The sequence below is a fragment of the Erpetoichthys calabaricus genome, chromosome 5 (genome assembly GCF_900747795.2).
Source record: "Erpetoichthys calabaricus chromosome 5, fErpCal1.3, whole genome shotgun sequence".
In the NCBI taxonomy this organism is placed as follows: domain Eukaryota; kingdom Metazoa; phylum Chordata; class Cladistia; order Polypteriformes; family Polypteridae; genus Erpetoichthys; species Erpetoichthys calabaricus.
In genome coordinates, this window is record NC_041398.2 from 244,527,419 (window position 1) to 244,541,581 (window position 14,163).

A 14,163-nucleotide genomic window follows, 5' to 3' on the forward strand; every position below is an offset into this window, starting at 1 on the left:
TTTCCATTTTCTGTAGATATTTACCGGAAGGAAGGAAAACTCCAAAGTTACAATAATAGCCTTCATTCTTTTAGTTTGTAAGTATGTCCCAGTTTTGCACATTGTTCAGGAGAGATTCTTCTTAGCAGAATCGATCGAGACCTTCTACATTGGTGGCATGGCGCCTCTGGACAGCAGTTTTCAAACAGTGCCACAGATTCTCAATTGGGTTAAGATCAGGGCTTTGACTTGGCCGTTCCAGAACATTCACCTTTCTGTTTTCGAGCCATTCTAGTGTCGTTTTGGCTTCATGCTTAGACTCATTGTCATGTTGAAAGATGAATCTTCTCCAGAGCTGTAAGTTCAAAGGCACGGAGCTGGACAGCTTGACATGACAAGGGAAATGAAATAGAGCACAAAGAGTTCACAGTGAAAGCACACATGCACGCACGTGCAAGCACGCACATCTGACCGAGAACAATGCAACACGTGCGGAAATCATCGGCGCGCACAAACCGAAAGGGAAACTGGCTTGTTCGTATACCGAGTGTGTGATCGTGAACCAAGGCAAAAGTTTGGCGAACTTTTTGGTCATAAACCGATTTGTATGTGTACCGAGACGTTCATGAACCGAGGTTCCCCTGTACCAGCAAAACCAAGGAGCTGGTGGTGGATTTTAGGAGGCCCAGGCCCCTCATGGACTCCATGATCATCAGAGGTGACTGCGTGCAGAGGGTGCAGACCTATAAATACCTGGGAGTGCAGCTGGATGATAAATTGGACTGGACTGCCAATACTGATGCGCTGTGCAAGAAAAGACAGAGCCGGTTATACTACCTCAGAAGGCTAGCGTCCTTCAACATCTGTAATAAGATGCTGCAGATGTTCTATCAGACGGTTGTGGCGAGCACCCTCTTCTACGCAGTGGTGTGCTGGGGAGGCAGCATTAAGAGGAAAGACGCCTCACGTCTGGACAAACTGGTGAGGAAGGCAGGCTCTGTTGTAGGCACGGAGCTGGACAGTTTGACATCTGTGGCAGAGCGACGGGCGCTGAGCAGACTCCTGTCAATCATGGAGAATCCACTGCATCCACTGAACAGGATCATCTCCAGACAGAGGAGCAGCTTCAGCGACAGACTGCTGTCACCGTCCTGCTCCACAGACACTGCAGTCACCGCCATATTTCACCCTAGGTCTGGTGTTTCTTGAGGCGTGACCAGTGTTAGTTTTACGCCACACATACACCTCTTTGACGTCTGGTCATAAAGTTCTATTTTGGTCTCATCTGACCATAAAACCTTCTCACACAACTTGTGCTTTGTAGCAAATGCCATACGTGCTTTTCTGTGGACCTTCTTAAGGAATGGCTTCTTTGTTGCTCCTCCCCTGTACAAGCCTGTTTTATTGAGAGCTCTTGAAACTGTGGACCCCCTGCACCTTCACTGGACTTCTGAAAGTGACCGTTGGATTATTAGTTGATGTCCTGCTCTGATGTTGACTTTTGACTGACGGCCTGTTCAAGTAGGAGTCGGGGTGCCGTGATGAACCTTCCACTTTCTGATGATGGATCCAGCAGAGCTTAATGGGACATTCAAACTCTTTGATATTTTTTGTAGCCATTTCTTGCCTTGTGCATTTCAGTGACTTTGTTTCTCACATCAGAAGGATGTTCTTTTGTCTTCATTTTTGCAGTGATTGTTACACCCATGGTCTTACAAAGGGGGCTTTTTATATCCACAGAGACATAAAGTACTCCCAAGTCATACCTAATTATGTTTCATTTTGACTGTCAAATGATTCATTTGTCATATGCACACAAATTTTGGAGGTTTTCTTCTTCTTCAGTTAAATATCTACAGAAAATGGAAATGTATTGCTACAGCGTAAGAGTTCAAATTAAAAATACTGAATGATTAAATATCTGTGCAAGTCTTTTGTCATGCAGAAAATCATGATGGCTTTCAAGAGGACTGAATATTTTTGCAGGCCACTGTAAATACAGAGCTGGTACACATGTAAGTGAAGCTTTGTTAAAACACACAGAGATCAAAACAGAAACTGATTAAACATACACACACGGCCATTGCTTCAGTCCTGCACTACATTCCTGCTCCTGACCAGGTCCTCCTCTGCAAAATAATCGTATTTTTTGTGCTTTTCACCTCTCAACTCTGTTTATACCTCCTGCTTACACATCACCTGTCTTAACAGAACAATCACAAAAATCCTTTAAAATGAAAAGCAAATTTGAGATTATTTATTAATAACTGGAAAAGTAATGGATTGGTAACTTGATCAGATACCTGAGTCAGTTGCACTCATCACAAGTTATTAAATAAACTGAAATACGCGTAAAGTTTTGTATTTTGTTGTGTTTTGTTCTGCCCCACTGTCATTGGTAGATCTTGGCATACGAGTACCCACTGATGAAACGTCCCAATAAATGACAAGTGGTCTCTCTGGATTTCATGTTGTATAAATATAAATAATAAATGCATAACCAATAAATAATTCCCATTGCTGAATAATTCAGACTTTAAAAATCACTCTTTTTTATTTTTTTTTAAGAAACATGAAACTCTTGATTCTACTAACAATGAATAAAGAGGAGAACTTTGCTGTCCGTGTGCAGCGCAGTCACCAGCATATGTTGACTCTAACTTGCCAGTTGTGCCCGTGTAGGAGGCCATTTGCCCTCTGGATGAGAGAAGAAGCTTCTTGGGCACATTGGCTCCACGCCGATGGCAAAGAAAAAATGTGTGTCGTCAGCAGCACAGGACTTGATGGTTTCCTCCTTTTTCAGTTTTTAGTTCAATACAGTTTAATTCATAGTAGCCCCCTTCACCTGAGGTCCACAGGTAGATCCAAACACTAATTATGCAATGAATACGGACTTGTTTAAATAGACAACAAAGCAAAGTGGCTCAAACCTGATATAGATAGATAGATAGATAGATAGATAGATAGATAGATAGATAGATAGATAGATAGATAGATAGATAGACCTGAAAGGCACTATATGATAGATAGACAGACATGAAAGGCACTATATGATAGATAGATAGATAGATAGATAGATAGATAGATAGATAGACCTGAAAGGCACTATATGATAGATAGATAGATAGATAGATAGATAGATAGATAGATAGATAGATAGATAGATAGATAGATAGACAGACATGAAAGGCACTATATGATAGATAGATAGATAGATAGATAGACCTGAAAGGCACTATATGATAGATAGATAGATAGATAGATAGATAGATAGATAGATAGATAGATAGATAGATAGATAGATAGACCTGAAAGGCACTATATGATAGATAGATAGATAGATAGATAGATAGATAGATAGATAGATAGATAGATAGATAGATAGATAGATAGATAGATAGATAGATAGATAGATAGATAGATACTTTATTAATCCCAAGGGGAAATTCACCTACTCCAGCAGCAGCATACTGATAAAAAACAATATTAAATTAAAGAGTGATAAAAACACTCTGCAAGTTAAAAAGTGCAAGGTGGAGAGTGCCAGGCAGGTATAACAGACAATAACTTTGTATAATGTTAACGTTTACCCCCCCGGTGGAATTGAAGAGTCACATAGTGTGATGGATGAACGATCTCCTCAGTCTATCAGTGGAGCAGGACGGTGACAGCAGTCTGTCGCTGAAGCTGCTCCTCTGTCTGGAGATGATCCTGTTTAGTGGATGCAGTGGATTCTCCATGATTGACAGGAGTATGCTCAGCGCCCGTCGCTCCGCCACGGATGTCTAACTGTCCAGTTCCATGCCAACAATAGAGCCTGCCTTCCTCACCAGTTTGTCCAGGCGTGAGGCGTCCTCCTTCTTTAAGCTGCCTCCCCAGCACACCACCGTGTAGAAGAGGGCGCTCACCACAACCGTATGATAGAACATCTGCAGCATCTTATTGCAGATGTTGAAGGACGCCAGCCTTCTAAGGAAGTATAGTCGGCTCTGTCCTGTCTTGCACAGCGCATCAGTATTGACAGTCCAGTCCAGTTTATCATCCAGCTGCCCTCCCAGGTATTTATAGGTCTGCACCCTCTGCACAGTCACCTCTGATGATCACGGGGTCCATGAGGGGTCTGGTCCTCCTAAAATCCACCACCAGCTCCTTGGTTTTGCTGGTGTTCATGTGTAGGTGGTTTGAGTCGCACCATTTAACAAAGTCCTTGATTAGGTCCCTATACTCCTCCTCCTTCCCACTCCTGATGCAGCCCACGATAGCAGTGTCATCAGCGAACTTTTGCACGTGGCAGGACTCCAAGTTGTATTGGACGTCTGATGTATATAGGCTGAACAGGACTGGAGAAAGTACAGTCCCCTGCAGACTGTATAAGTGGAGCCCGGCAATATCTATTCATTAATCCATTTTTGAACACATGGCCAGCTGACAATAGAGGAGGATGAAAGGAAAAACTGCAATCAGCAGCATTCCTGGAGAATATAAACCTCTGGGGGGTCAAATGGTGTCCACCTCTTCTACTTTGGTGGCTAGAAGGAAAAACATCAAACAACTGGATGAGCCCAGAGTCGGCATGTAGAGCATGCCACATAACTTTTCAGATCACTACATTGGCTGCTTGTACAGTTGTGGCCAAGGGTTTTCAAAATAACACCAAAGTGTTAGTTTTCACAAAGTTTGCTGCTTCAGTGTTTTGAGATCTTTTTGTCAGATGTTTCTATGGTAGACTGAAGTAGAATTACAAGCATTTCAGAAGTTTCAAAGGCTTTTATTGACAATGACATGAAGTTTATGCAAAGAGTCCATATTTGCAGTGTTGGCCCTTCTTTTTTTTTTTTCTTTCAAGACCCCTGCAGTTCACCCTGGCAGGCTATCAATCAACATCTGGGCCAAATTCTGACTGATGGCAACCCATTCTTGAATAATCAATGCTTGGAGTTTGTCAGAATTGGTAGGTTTTTGTTTGTCCACCTGCCTCTTGACCACAAGTTCTCAATGGTATTAAGGTTTGGGGATTTTTCCTGGACATGGACTCAAAATGTCAGTGTTTTGTTCCCTGTCCCCCTTAGTTATCACTTTTGCGTTATGGCCCGGTGCTCCATCATGCTGGCAAAGGCATTGTTGGTCACCAAACTGTTCTTGGATGGTTGGGAGAAGTTGCTCTCTGAGGATGTTTTGGTGCCATTCTTTATTCATGGCTCGGGATCGGAGAACCACCAGTGCAGAGCTTGCTCAGGAATGGCAGCAGGCAGGTGGGAGTGCATCTGCATGCACAGTGAGGTGAAGGCCTTTGGAGGATGGCCTGGTGTCAAGAAGGGCAGCAAAGAAGCCAAGAAAAACATCAGGGAAAGACTGATATTCTGCAAAAGGGACAGGGATTGGACTGCTGAGGACTGCTGGGGTCAAGTCATTTTCTCTGATGAATCCCCTTTTTGATTGTTTGGGGCATCTGGAAAAAAGAAAAGGTGAGCGGCGCTACCATCAGTCCTGTGTCACGCCAACAGTAAAGCATCCTGAGACCATTCATGTCACGTGGGGTTGCTTCTCAGCCAAGGCAGTGGGTTTACTCATAATTTTGCCTAAGGATATAGCCATGTGTAAAGAATTGGACCAAAACATCCTCCAAGTGCAACTTCTCCCAACCATCCAAGAACAGTTTGTTGACCCACAATGCCTTTTCCAGCATGATGGAGCCACCAGGCCATAAGACAAATGGGATAACTAAGTGGATCAGGGAACAAAACTTCGAAATTTGGGGTCCGTTGGCCAGGAATCTCCCCAGACCTTAATCCCATTGAGAACTTGTGGTCAATCCTCAAGAGGAGGTGGGTGGACAAACAAAAACCCACCAATTCTGACAAACTCCAAGCACTGATTATTCAAGAATGGGCGGATGCCATCGGTCAGAATTTGTCCCAGAAGTTGATGGACAGCATGCCAGGGCGAATTGCAGAGGTCTTGAAAAAGAAAGAATGGCCAACACTTCAAATATGGAGTCTTTGCATAAACTTCATGTCATTATCAATAAAAGCCTTCGAAACTTCTGAACTGCTTGTAATGCTACTTCAGTCTACCACAGAAACATCTGACACAAAGATCTAAAAACACTGAAGCAGCAAACTTTGTGAAATCCAACACTTGGGTCATTCTCAAAATTTTTGTCCATAACTGTAGTAATAATAATAATTCTTTACATTTATATAGCGCATTTCTCACCACTCTAAGCACTTCAGGGAGTGGGGAGCTTCATTTTAGCCACCATTAATATGTAGCACCCACATGGATGATGCAACGGCAGTCACTTTCGTGTCACTACGCTCATCACACATTGGCTGTCAGCTGGTGAGAGAGAGCCAGTTAGAGACAGGGGGTGATTAGGGGATCAAAATGGCTAGGCTACGGACATCATGATACCTTCTACTCTTTATGAAGGATACCCAGGGATCTTTAATGACCGCAGAGAGTCAGGACCTCGATTTTACGTCTCATCCGAAGGACAGTGCCATTTTTGCAGTACTGTGTCACCGTCACTGCAATGGGGCATTGAGATCCACTTTCAGACCACGGGGTAAGCACCCCCTGCTAGCCTCACCAACACTTTTTCCAGCAGCAGCCCAGGCTTAATATAAGTTAATGTGCTTGATTGTGTATTATTTTAGCGTCCAATTGATTGTATTGTATTGTAAAACCTTGCACTGAGCAATTCCCTTCATTATCACGAAAGTGAAATTTCTATGTGTTCTGCCGAAGCCGATTGGCTTTTCATTTCAGGATTGGAAGATAAAATGAGAACAGAAACAGAGTATGCGCCGGGATCAAAACCAGACAGACAAATCACATCTTCTGCCAAGCCAGAAATGTGAGACAAGAATCAGAATTGTAAAGCAGAAAACCGACAACAAGAATACCGAGAAGGACACTTAAACTCTTTTAGAATTATCCAAACGGTGCAGAATATGACCTTATCTACAGTTGTGCCAATGATATCACATGAGCACACTCCTGGAGAACTCTGGGAGGTCCCCTCGAGAAACGGTCAATGCGAAACTCACCATAATGCCGCAGATTTGCGGTACTCCAGCACTTTCCTAGTTTTTGTCACCTTAATTCTTTTGCATTTTTAGTTGAACGATGAGTATTGAAATCGAAAGCTGCCATATACAGATAAAGCATTTTGAATCTGCTACAATAATGATTTGCCTTTTGTCACATTACATAGCTCAGATTTATCAGACTTCTCATTTTTTTGTATGTTTTTTTGAAGGTCAATCTTATTGTTACCTCATGTTTTCTTTTAGGCATTCCAATGCTAAAGATCGTATTTGAAGGATATGAGCATCTGTCATTGATATCCGTCCCTTTGCTCATATACCATCCTGCACAAATTCTGTTGGGGAGTGTCTTAGTTCCTACAATAAAGTCCTGGATGACCACAAGGCAAAAGGTAAGAGGCACAGCTTTAAGATTCACTTGCGACTGGTACTGTGCTCTAGTGCTGGTATGTTAAAAGTGAAAGGCTGCTAGTTCAGCCCTCCTTTACCTAACTGTAAAACATTTAAAGTATGGGATCCGTCTGGTGCCGCATGAGCTGTAACCATTTGTTGACCTGACCGATTTACTACTCTATGTTACACATTAGTGGGCCTCCTTGAAGGCTGCTCCTCTAGATGACATTCAGCTTCAATTCTATTGTGGTATTGTAACATCAAAAGGGCAAAAAGAAGAGTGGGCAAAACCCAAAGACCAGATCTCCACAGGCAAACCTCACCCTAGGCAGCCTTGCCCCAAACTCAGGTAGCTGGCTTTGTGGCCTACACAGGCCCAAAGGGGTTTAGGTTTTTACAGCACATGGCTACTGGTTCATCCCTCTTTTACTTACCTGTAGAAAATATATAGTAGAAATAATAGTATGGGAATTCATATGATGCCTCGTGAGCCCCATAACTATTTGTCTAGTTGACCGATTCATTATTTTATGTTACAAATTAGTGGACATCCTTGAGGTCTGCTCCTCTCAATGGAGTTCTGCTTCAGTTCTGTTGTGATATTGCATCATCAAAAGTGCAAAAAGTAAAGGACCAGACCAGGTTCCTCCCCTGGCTGGGGGTCAGATCTTTGTTTTAAGTGTTTCCTTTGTTCAGGTTTGATTCTTTAGTTTATGTTAGAAGTTGGAGATTTAATATTATGTATTCTAATAGCTTGGTGTATTGTTTGGTTTCTTTGTGTATATGCTGCTTTTGTTACGTGCCTTGTGTTTTGTGGTTGGTCGCCCAAGAGGTGGGGCAGCTGCCAATCACCACTAGGAACTGCCCCTGTATATCAGAAGGGTCTCCCACAGTTCCTGGCGGTTCAGTTTGATTGTGTTTATTGTGATTTATTGGATTTTGACCTGTTGTCCTTTCTTTGGATTCTTGTGTTTGGACTTTGTGCACCTTGGATTACCTTCGCTGGCAACTCCTTTATGCCTTTTGTGCTCTTTGGGTCTTTAGTGTGTACAGTAACAGAGCATTTTGTGAGAATAAGATCTTTTCTTTAAATGTTATGACAATCCTGCATTGCCCTTTATCATGTAATGATCTAGAGTTTTGACAGTAAATCCCCCTCCAGTTGGCATTATTGGAAATGCTTTTGGAATCGTTGGGAGTCTTCAGAACTATGGGACTCCAAGTCATTACAACCATGACACCGAACAGAGCTTGAGCAGTTTGCAAAAAAGAATGAAGAAAATGGAAGATACAGACGTGGACAAGTTTGTCGATTCCCTTGCAGCTCATTGAAAACGTGCTGTGTGCCTCTTGAAAAGTGATGACATGAAAAGCAATTGTCCCCTTTAGACCTGCACGCCTTTGATATGTCATTAGGTAAACCAAAACAAGTATGAAAAGAGATCATGTATCGTTTATTCTACAAAGATCTTCTACAATGGCCTGGACACATTTTGTTGAGACCCCTAAAAAACATCCTAAATAATTGATTTTGAGTGATTTTCAAACTCGCTGTTTAGTATCACACACATCTCCAATTGTGCAATCAGTCATTCAGCCAATATAAATGGAGAAAAGCTGTCACTCTGCTGTTTGGTGTCATCATGTGTCCCACACTGATCATGGACCACAGAAAGCCAAGGAGAGAGTTGTCAGAGGAGATCAAAAAGAAAATGACAGACAAGGATGTGAAAGGCAAAAGCTAGAAGATCATCTGCAAGCAGCTTGATGTTCCAGTGACAACAGTTGCAAATATGAAGAAGTTGAAGGTCCATGAAACTGTAGCCAACCTCCCTGGATTCAGCCTCAAGAGGAAAATTAATTGCAGAATGGGCAGAAGGATAGTGAGAACGGTAGACAAAAAGCCAAGGACAACTTCTAAAGAGGTAAAAGCTGAACTCCAAGATCAAGGTCCATCAGTGTCTGATCTTGCCAAGAGTTGTTTTTTGAGTGACAGTGGGATCAATGGAAGAAGACCCAGGAGGACTCCACGTTAAAAAAAAAAAAGCCAGGCTGGAGTTTGCTAAAATGCATACTGACGAGCTACAATACTTCTGGAGGAACATCCTTTAGACAGATGAGACACAACTGGAGCTTTTTTTTTTTCAAGTCACAGCAGCTCTATGTCCACAGATGGAAAAAAATGAAGCTTTCAAAGAAAAGAACATCAGCACTACTGTGAAACATGGAGGCTCACTTATGTTTTCAGGTTGCTTTGCCGTGTCTGGCATGAGGTGCTCAGTACGTGCCGAGAACAATGAGATCTCAAGACTATCAAGACATTCTGGAGCATAACTTCCTGCCCAGTGTCACAAAACTCTGTCTCAGTCGCAGGTCATGGACCCTCTTAACAGGATAATGAGCCAAAACACACAGCAAAAAGCACCCAAGAACAATGGAGAACAAAATATTAGACTGTTCTGAAGTGGCCTTTTGTGAGCCATGATTTGAATCCTATGGAAAAGAACTGAAATAACTGAAACGTGTAGTCTGGAGAAGGATCCCCCCGCGCCCTTCAAACCTGACCCAGCTGGAGCAGTTTGCTCAGGACGAGTGGGCCAAACAACCTGTGGTGAGGTGACAGAAGTCTCATGGAGAGCTCCACACCAAACGTGTGCAGGAATTGCAAACTCTAAAGGTGGTGGAAGCAAATATTAGGTGAAGAGTCCCATTATTTTTGTCCATTTGTGTTCTTATTTGAAATATTCTGTTGAATCAAAACTCTAAAGCAAAGTCTGATTTTGTTGAATATAAAATAAACAATGATGGGTGCCAATTACTTTTGTCAGTTTCAAAAGTGGGGTCTTCTTTTTTGTGGAACGGTACCAACAAATTTGTCTAAGACAGATGGAGAGACGCGCACACACAGACTTCAGCTGCCATTGCCACCATCTTCTAAATGCTGACTTGAAGGGGGTGTGTAGTGAAGAATTAAGTTGGTTCAGGATTAAATTACAACCGCTACACACATCCAGTCAGAGATTGTCCAAATTCTATTTATTAATTTCTTCCAAAGTTATACAGATATGAAGGTATGGTTGTAAATAAAATAATTAACATAAATTAGCTATCACAGTTTCTTACTCTTAAATGTGTCAATGTTAACATTAGTTATTAACAGGGTACTTTATTTATCCACTAGATGGCGTACTACACTCGAGATAACATCAATATCACGAAATTGCTGATTAAATGTTAAACCATAAAGTATTTACTCAACTTAAATAAGTAAATTATTCTTAACATCTTAATACATAATTTGTCTGCCTCCTCACTCACTCACTCACTCACTCACGTCCGTCCGAAGCCGAATACACAGCTGCCCGAAAAACCTTACGAGACCGAAATCCAACCACAACATCGCGGCAGGCGGCGGATTTAGCCTACGCATTTCGGGATTATTATTCTCAAATCCCAAATCCTTCCGCCCAGGTGTAGGATATTAGCCCCGATCACAGCCAACCCTCACACTCAAAATAATACGTAAGAACATATTATTATTAAGTATTTTCAGCGGCAGGAATGACTCCACAGCCGTCACGATCATTACACTGCCGTCGTCTGCAGATGTTGATGTGTGCGAAGCGAGGTACACATTCTAAGCCGCATACAAATCTCCACAGGTGGCGTGGTACGCATTGTCGTGCGCTACTGCTAAGATCTGAGTAAAATAAAACCCTCAGTATTTTCGCTGTGATAAAGTCATACATATCCCAAACCTCTTACTTAATTATCATTAGTTACATCACTTTCTTATTTATTTCTTACATATCATTTGTTCTTCATACACTGCTGACACAAACTTGTGCCCGTTTCATCTTACGTTGTCGAAACAGGCTTTTTGTCTAGTATATACATATTATACATGAGGAAACCGTAATACTATAATTCTATAACAAACAATAGGTGTGAAACTCCAAATAGCGTCTGTTCAACTATACTTTAGCTTCCTGAAAACGTCTATATTTTAGAAACTGTACTAAAATATTATATTACCAGTAATGGCGCACTGCACGTAATACACTTGACTTGAGCATTCCTAGTATTCATCCTCTTTCTCTGTACGTTTATCATTCGTTTGCTCAGAGGTTGATGCGCTTGTTGCTTCCTGAGCAGCTCTTCTTTTCTCCACCCTAGCGGCCGCTGCTTCTCTTCTTTCGTCGACATCTTTTCGCATTAAAACTGATTAAGTTAGTTTTTGTGTTGCAATTACTTAGTACGTTTTCTTTAATTTTTCACTTAATCTGGCACTTAAGTCTTCAATCTGCCTCAAGAATGATTAGCGAAGGTGGTAGGGAATGAGAACGGCGCCCATACGCATGCGCCGCATGGCCATCCTGCTGCGCGCTGCCGAGAGTTGATTCTACAATAAAATAAAATAAAAAGAGTAATAAAATCATCACCCCTGAAAGCGGATAGTAGACATCACGTAGTGTATGTGTACCAAATTTCAAGTCAATAGGTGAAACGGTTTGCGAGCTACAGGCGATTTAAAATCCTGGACAGACAAACGCACAGCCACGGTAGCATATTATAGAAGAAGATAACCAAATTACAAACTTAAATACATAAACAATATATTTTAAGGACAAACAATTAAATTCCACTTACTTTATATATAATTACGCAAAGTTTCACATTAACAAATGAAGCTCCTACTCTACTGTTAAGACGCCACCAAACTAATCTATAAGGTTCAAAGTGAAGCCCTGTGATTGGCCAAGTTCCAACTCCGCACAGGCCAATCACAATAACTAATAATTCAAGGTGGGTGACAACTAATTAAAAGGGAAACAGCACATAAATACTATATTGCCTTTTCAACAGGGTGAATACTGTTGCCTTCAATTATTTAGCATTTTTTATCTGTAATTAATTTGGCTCATTTTGCTGAGATCTTCAACATTAGTTTTTTTATGTTGATCAGTGTCAGAAAAGCCAGCTTCAATCCACTGTGATTTAATGTTGTGTCACAATAAAATGTGAAAACTTTCAAGGGGGTGAGGACTTTTTTCAGGCACTGTAAGTATGTGACACACATGATGACGAGCAGCTCTGATTTGAATGATTTCTCTTTACAGGCTCTGAAAATGATGCGACACCAGCCCGTATAACTGGACGGGACGGCTTCTTGTCGAGAAGGATGTTTCACGTGTCAAACATAACAATGCAGACGGAGACGCGCATTTTGAAGAATTGTGTTATTGTATTAAATCTCCGTGAGAGGGGATGACTACAGATAAGTGCCTTCAGCTCAGAAGAGGACCACAGTGAAAACCAGCCAATTTGATGATACAAGGGGGTTGGCTTCACAAGCCTTTGTTATGCAAGCAAAAATATGTATATATAAATCTAATTTTTATATGGTGATATTAAAGTTCAGTTTTGGGGCCATACAATCAAGACATTGCCAAGTATTACAAACTGGGTGGACAATAAGAGGGCGGAAGACTTTAGGGAGATGATTCCAGGATGGGTGTTCTGATTGAGAGCTTTTATATTGTTAATTGACTTATTTTATTAAAATATATTTTACTTACTGTCACTTGACTTGACACTTGTTCTTCCATTCATGCAGAGTGGCTACCATCATTTCTGCTGGGTTGTTTTGCAAGTCACGACAGCCTGAAGCGGCCCGGCATGGATGCTGACTGATTTGACCGCCTTTGTATCTCCAGCTGGCTCCTCTGAATGGTCTACTGACAAAAAGAAAGAGTTAGAGACGGGAGACGTGCGAGTTTTTGACCAAGAAACGAAAAACAAAACCACGTTCTCAAGAGACTGCGTTTATGATAACTGGAGGGCTAAATCATTTTGTCGTAAGTCGGACTCGAATTTAGAGGAGTCGTTTACTGGAACACAAGAGCTACAGAGAATCACCCAAGTCGAGAAAGCTATGAATTGTCAACCAGAATGGCGCAGGTCAGATTCGTAACCTTGGACACACTATCACTGGTGCTGTATTGGAATTTATACATTTCGTGACGCAGATTGTGACACTTCTTGGGAGGAGGACGAGGTCCTTTGCAGCCCATCACTGGTCATCTTATTTTCTCAAATGTTTTGGTTCCTGAAACGTTGTTGGTGATGATGATAGACACCTTCAACAACAACATCTATTTCTATAGCACATTTTTATACAAATGATGTCGCTCAAAGTGATTTACATGATGAAGAAAAAATAAAATAAAATTAGGCAATACTAATTAACATAGAATAAAAGTAAGGTCCGATGGTCAGGGAGGACAGAAAAAAAACCTCCAAAATCTGCAGGGGCTCTGAGGCCACAAGACCACCCAGCCCCCTCTAGGCATTCTACCTAACATAAATGACCTCAGTCAGTCCTCATGGCATTCAGGGTTCACATGGAAGAACTTGATGATGATGGTCATGTGGACTGATTACACAACTGGTTTCAAGCTGATTGACGGCATCACGTAAGGAATCTGGAGAAGCGTGAAGATGAATTTTTATTGAGTTTAGCGAGTGGAGTCACTTTGTGATGCTGACACAGTTTGCTAGTTTCATTGAGCTTAAAATGTTTTGCTGTAGATTTTCATTTGCACTCACCTTCTGATGCAACAATAGTCGGTCAGCATTGACGGATTCCACTTTCCCCTGGTACTGCTTTTCTTTGTTGCAAAGTCCTGGTGAAACCTTTCACCACACTCATCGCTGACTTGCACCAAGATTAGCAAGG

At 41.7% G+C, this 14,163-nt stretch overlaps 1 protein-coding gene across 1 annotated transcript in view; it reads left to right on the top strand.

The window, feature by feature from the left end:
• Positions 1-13,008, top strand: part of slc10a7 (solute carrier family 10 member 7) — a 501,455-nt gene extending 488,447 nt beyond the window's left edge. Inside the window, exons 11-12 of the mRNA XM_028802719.2 lie at positions 7,278-7,423; positions 12,545-13,008. Of these exons, the coding sequence (XP_028658552.1) occupies positions 7,278-7,423; positions 12,545-12,577 (179 nt within the window). The 3' untranslated portion in view covers positions 12,578-13,008. The remainder of the gene's footprint in view (positions 1-7,277; positions 7,424-12,544) is intronic.
• Positions 13,009-14,163: the final 1,155 nt, after the last annotated feature.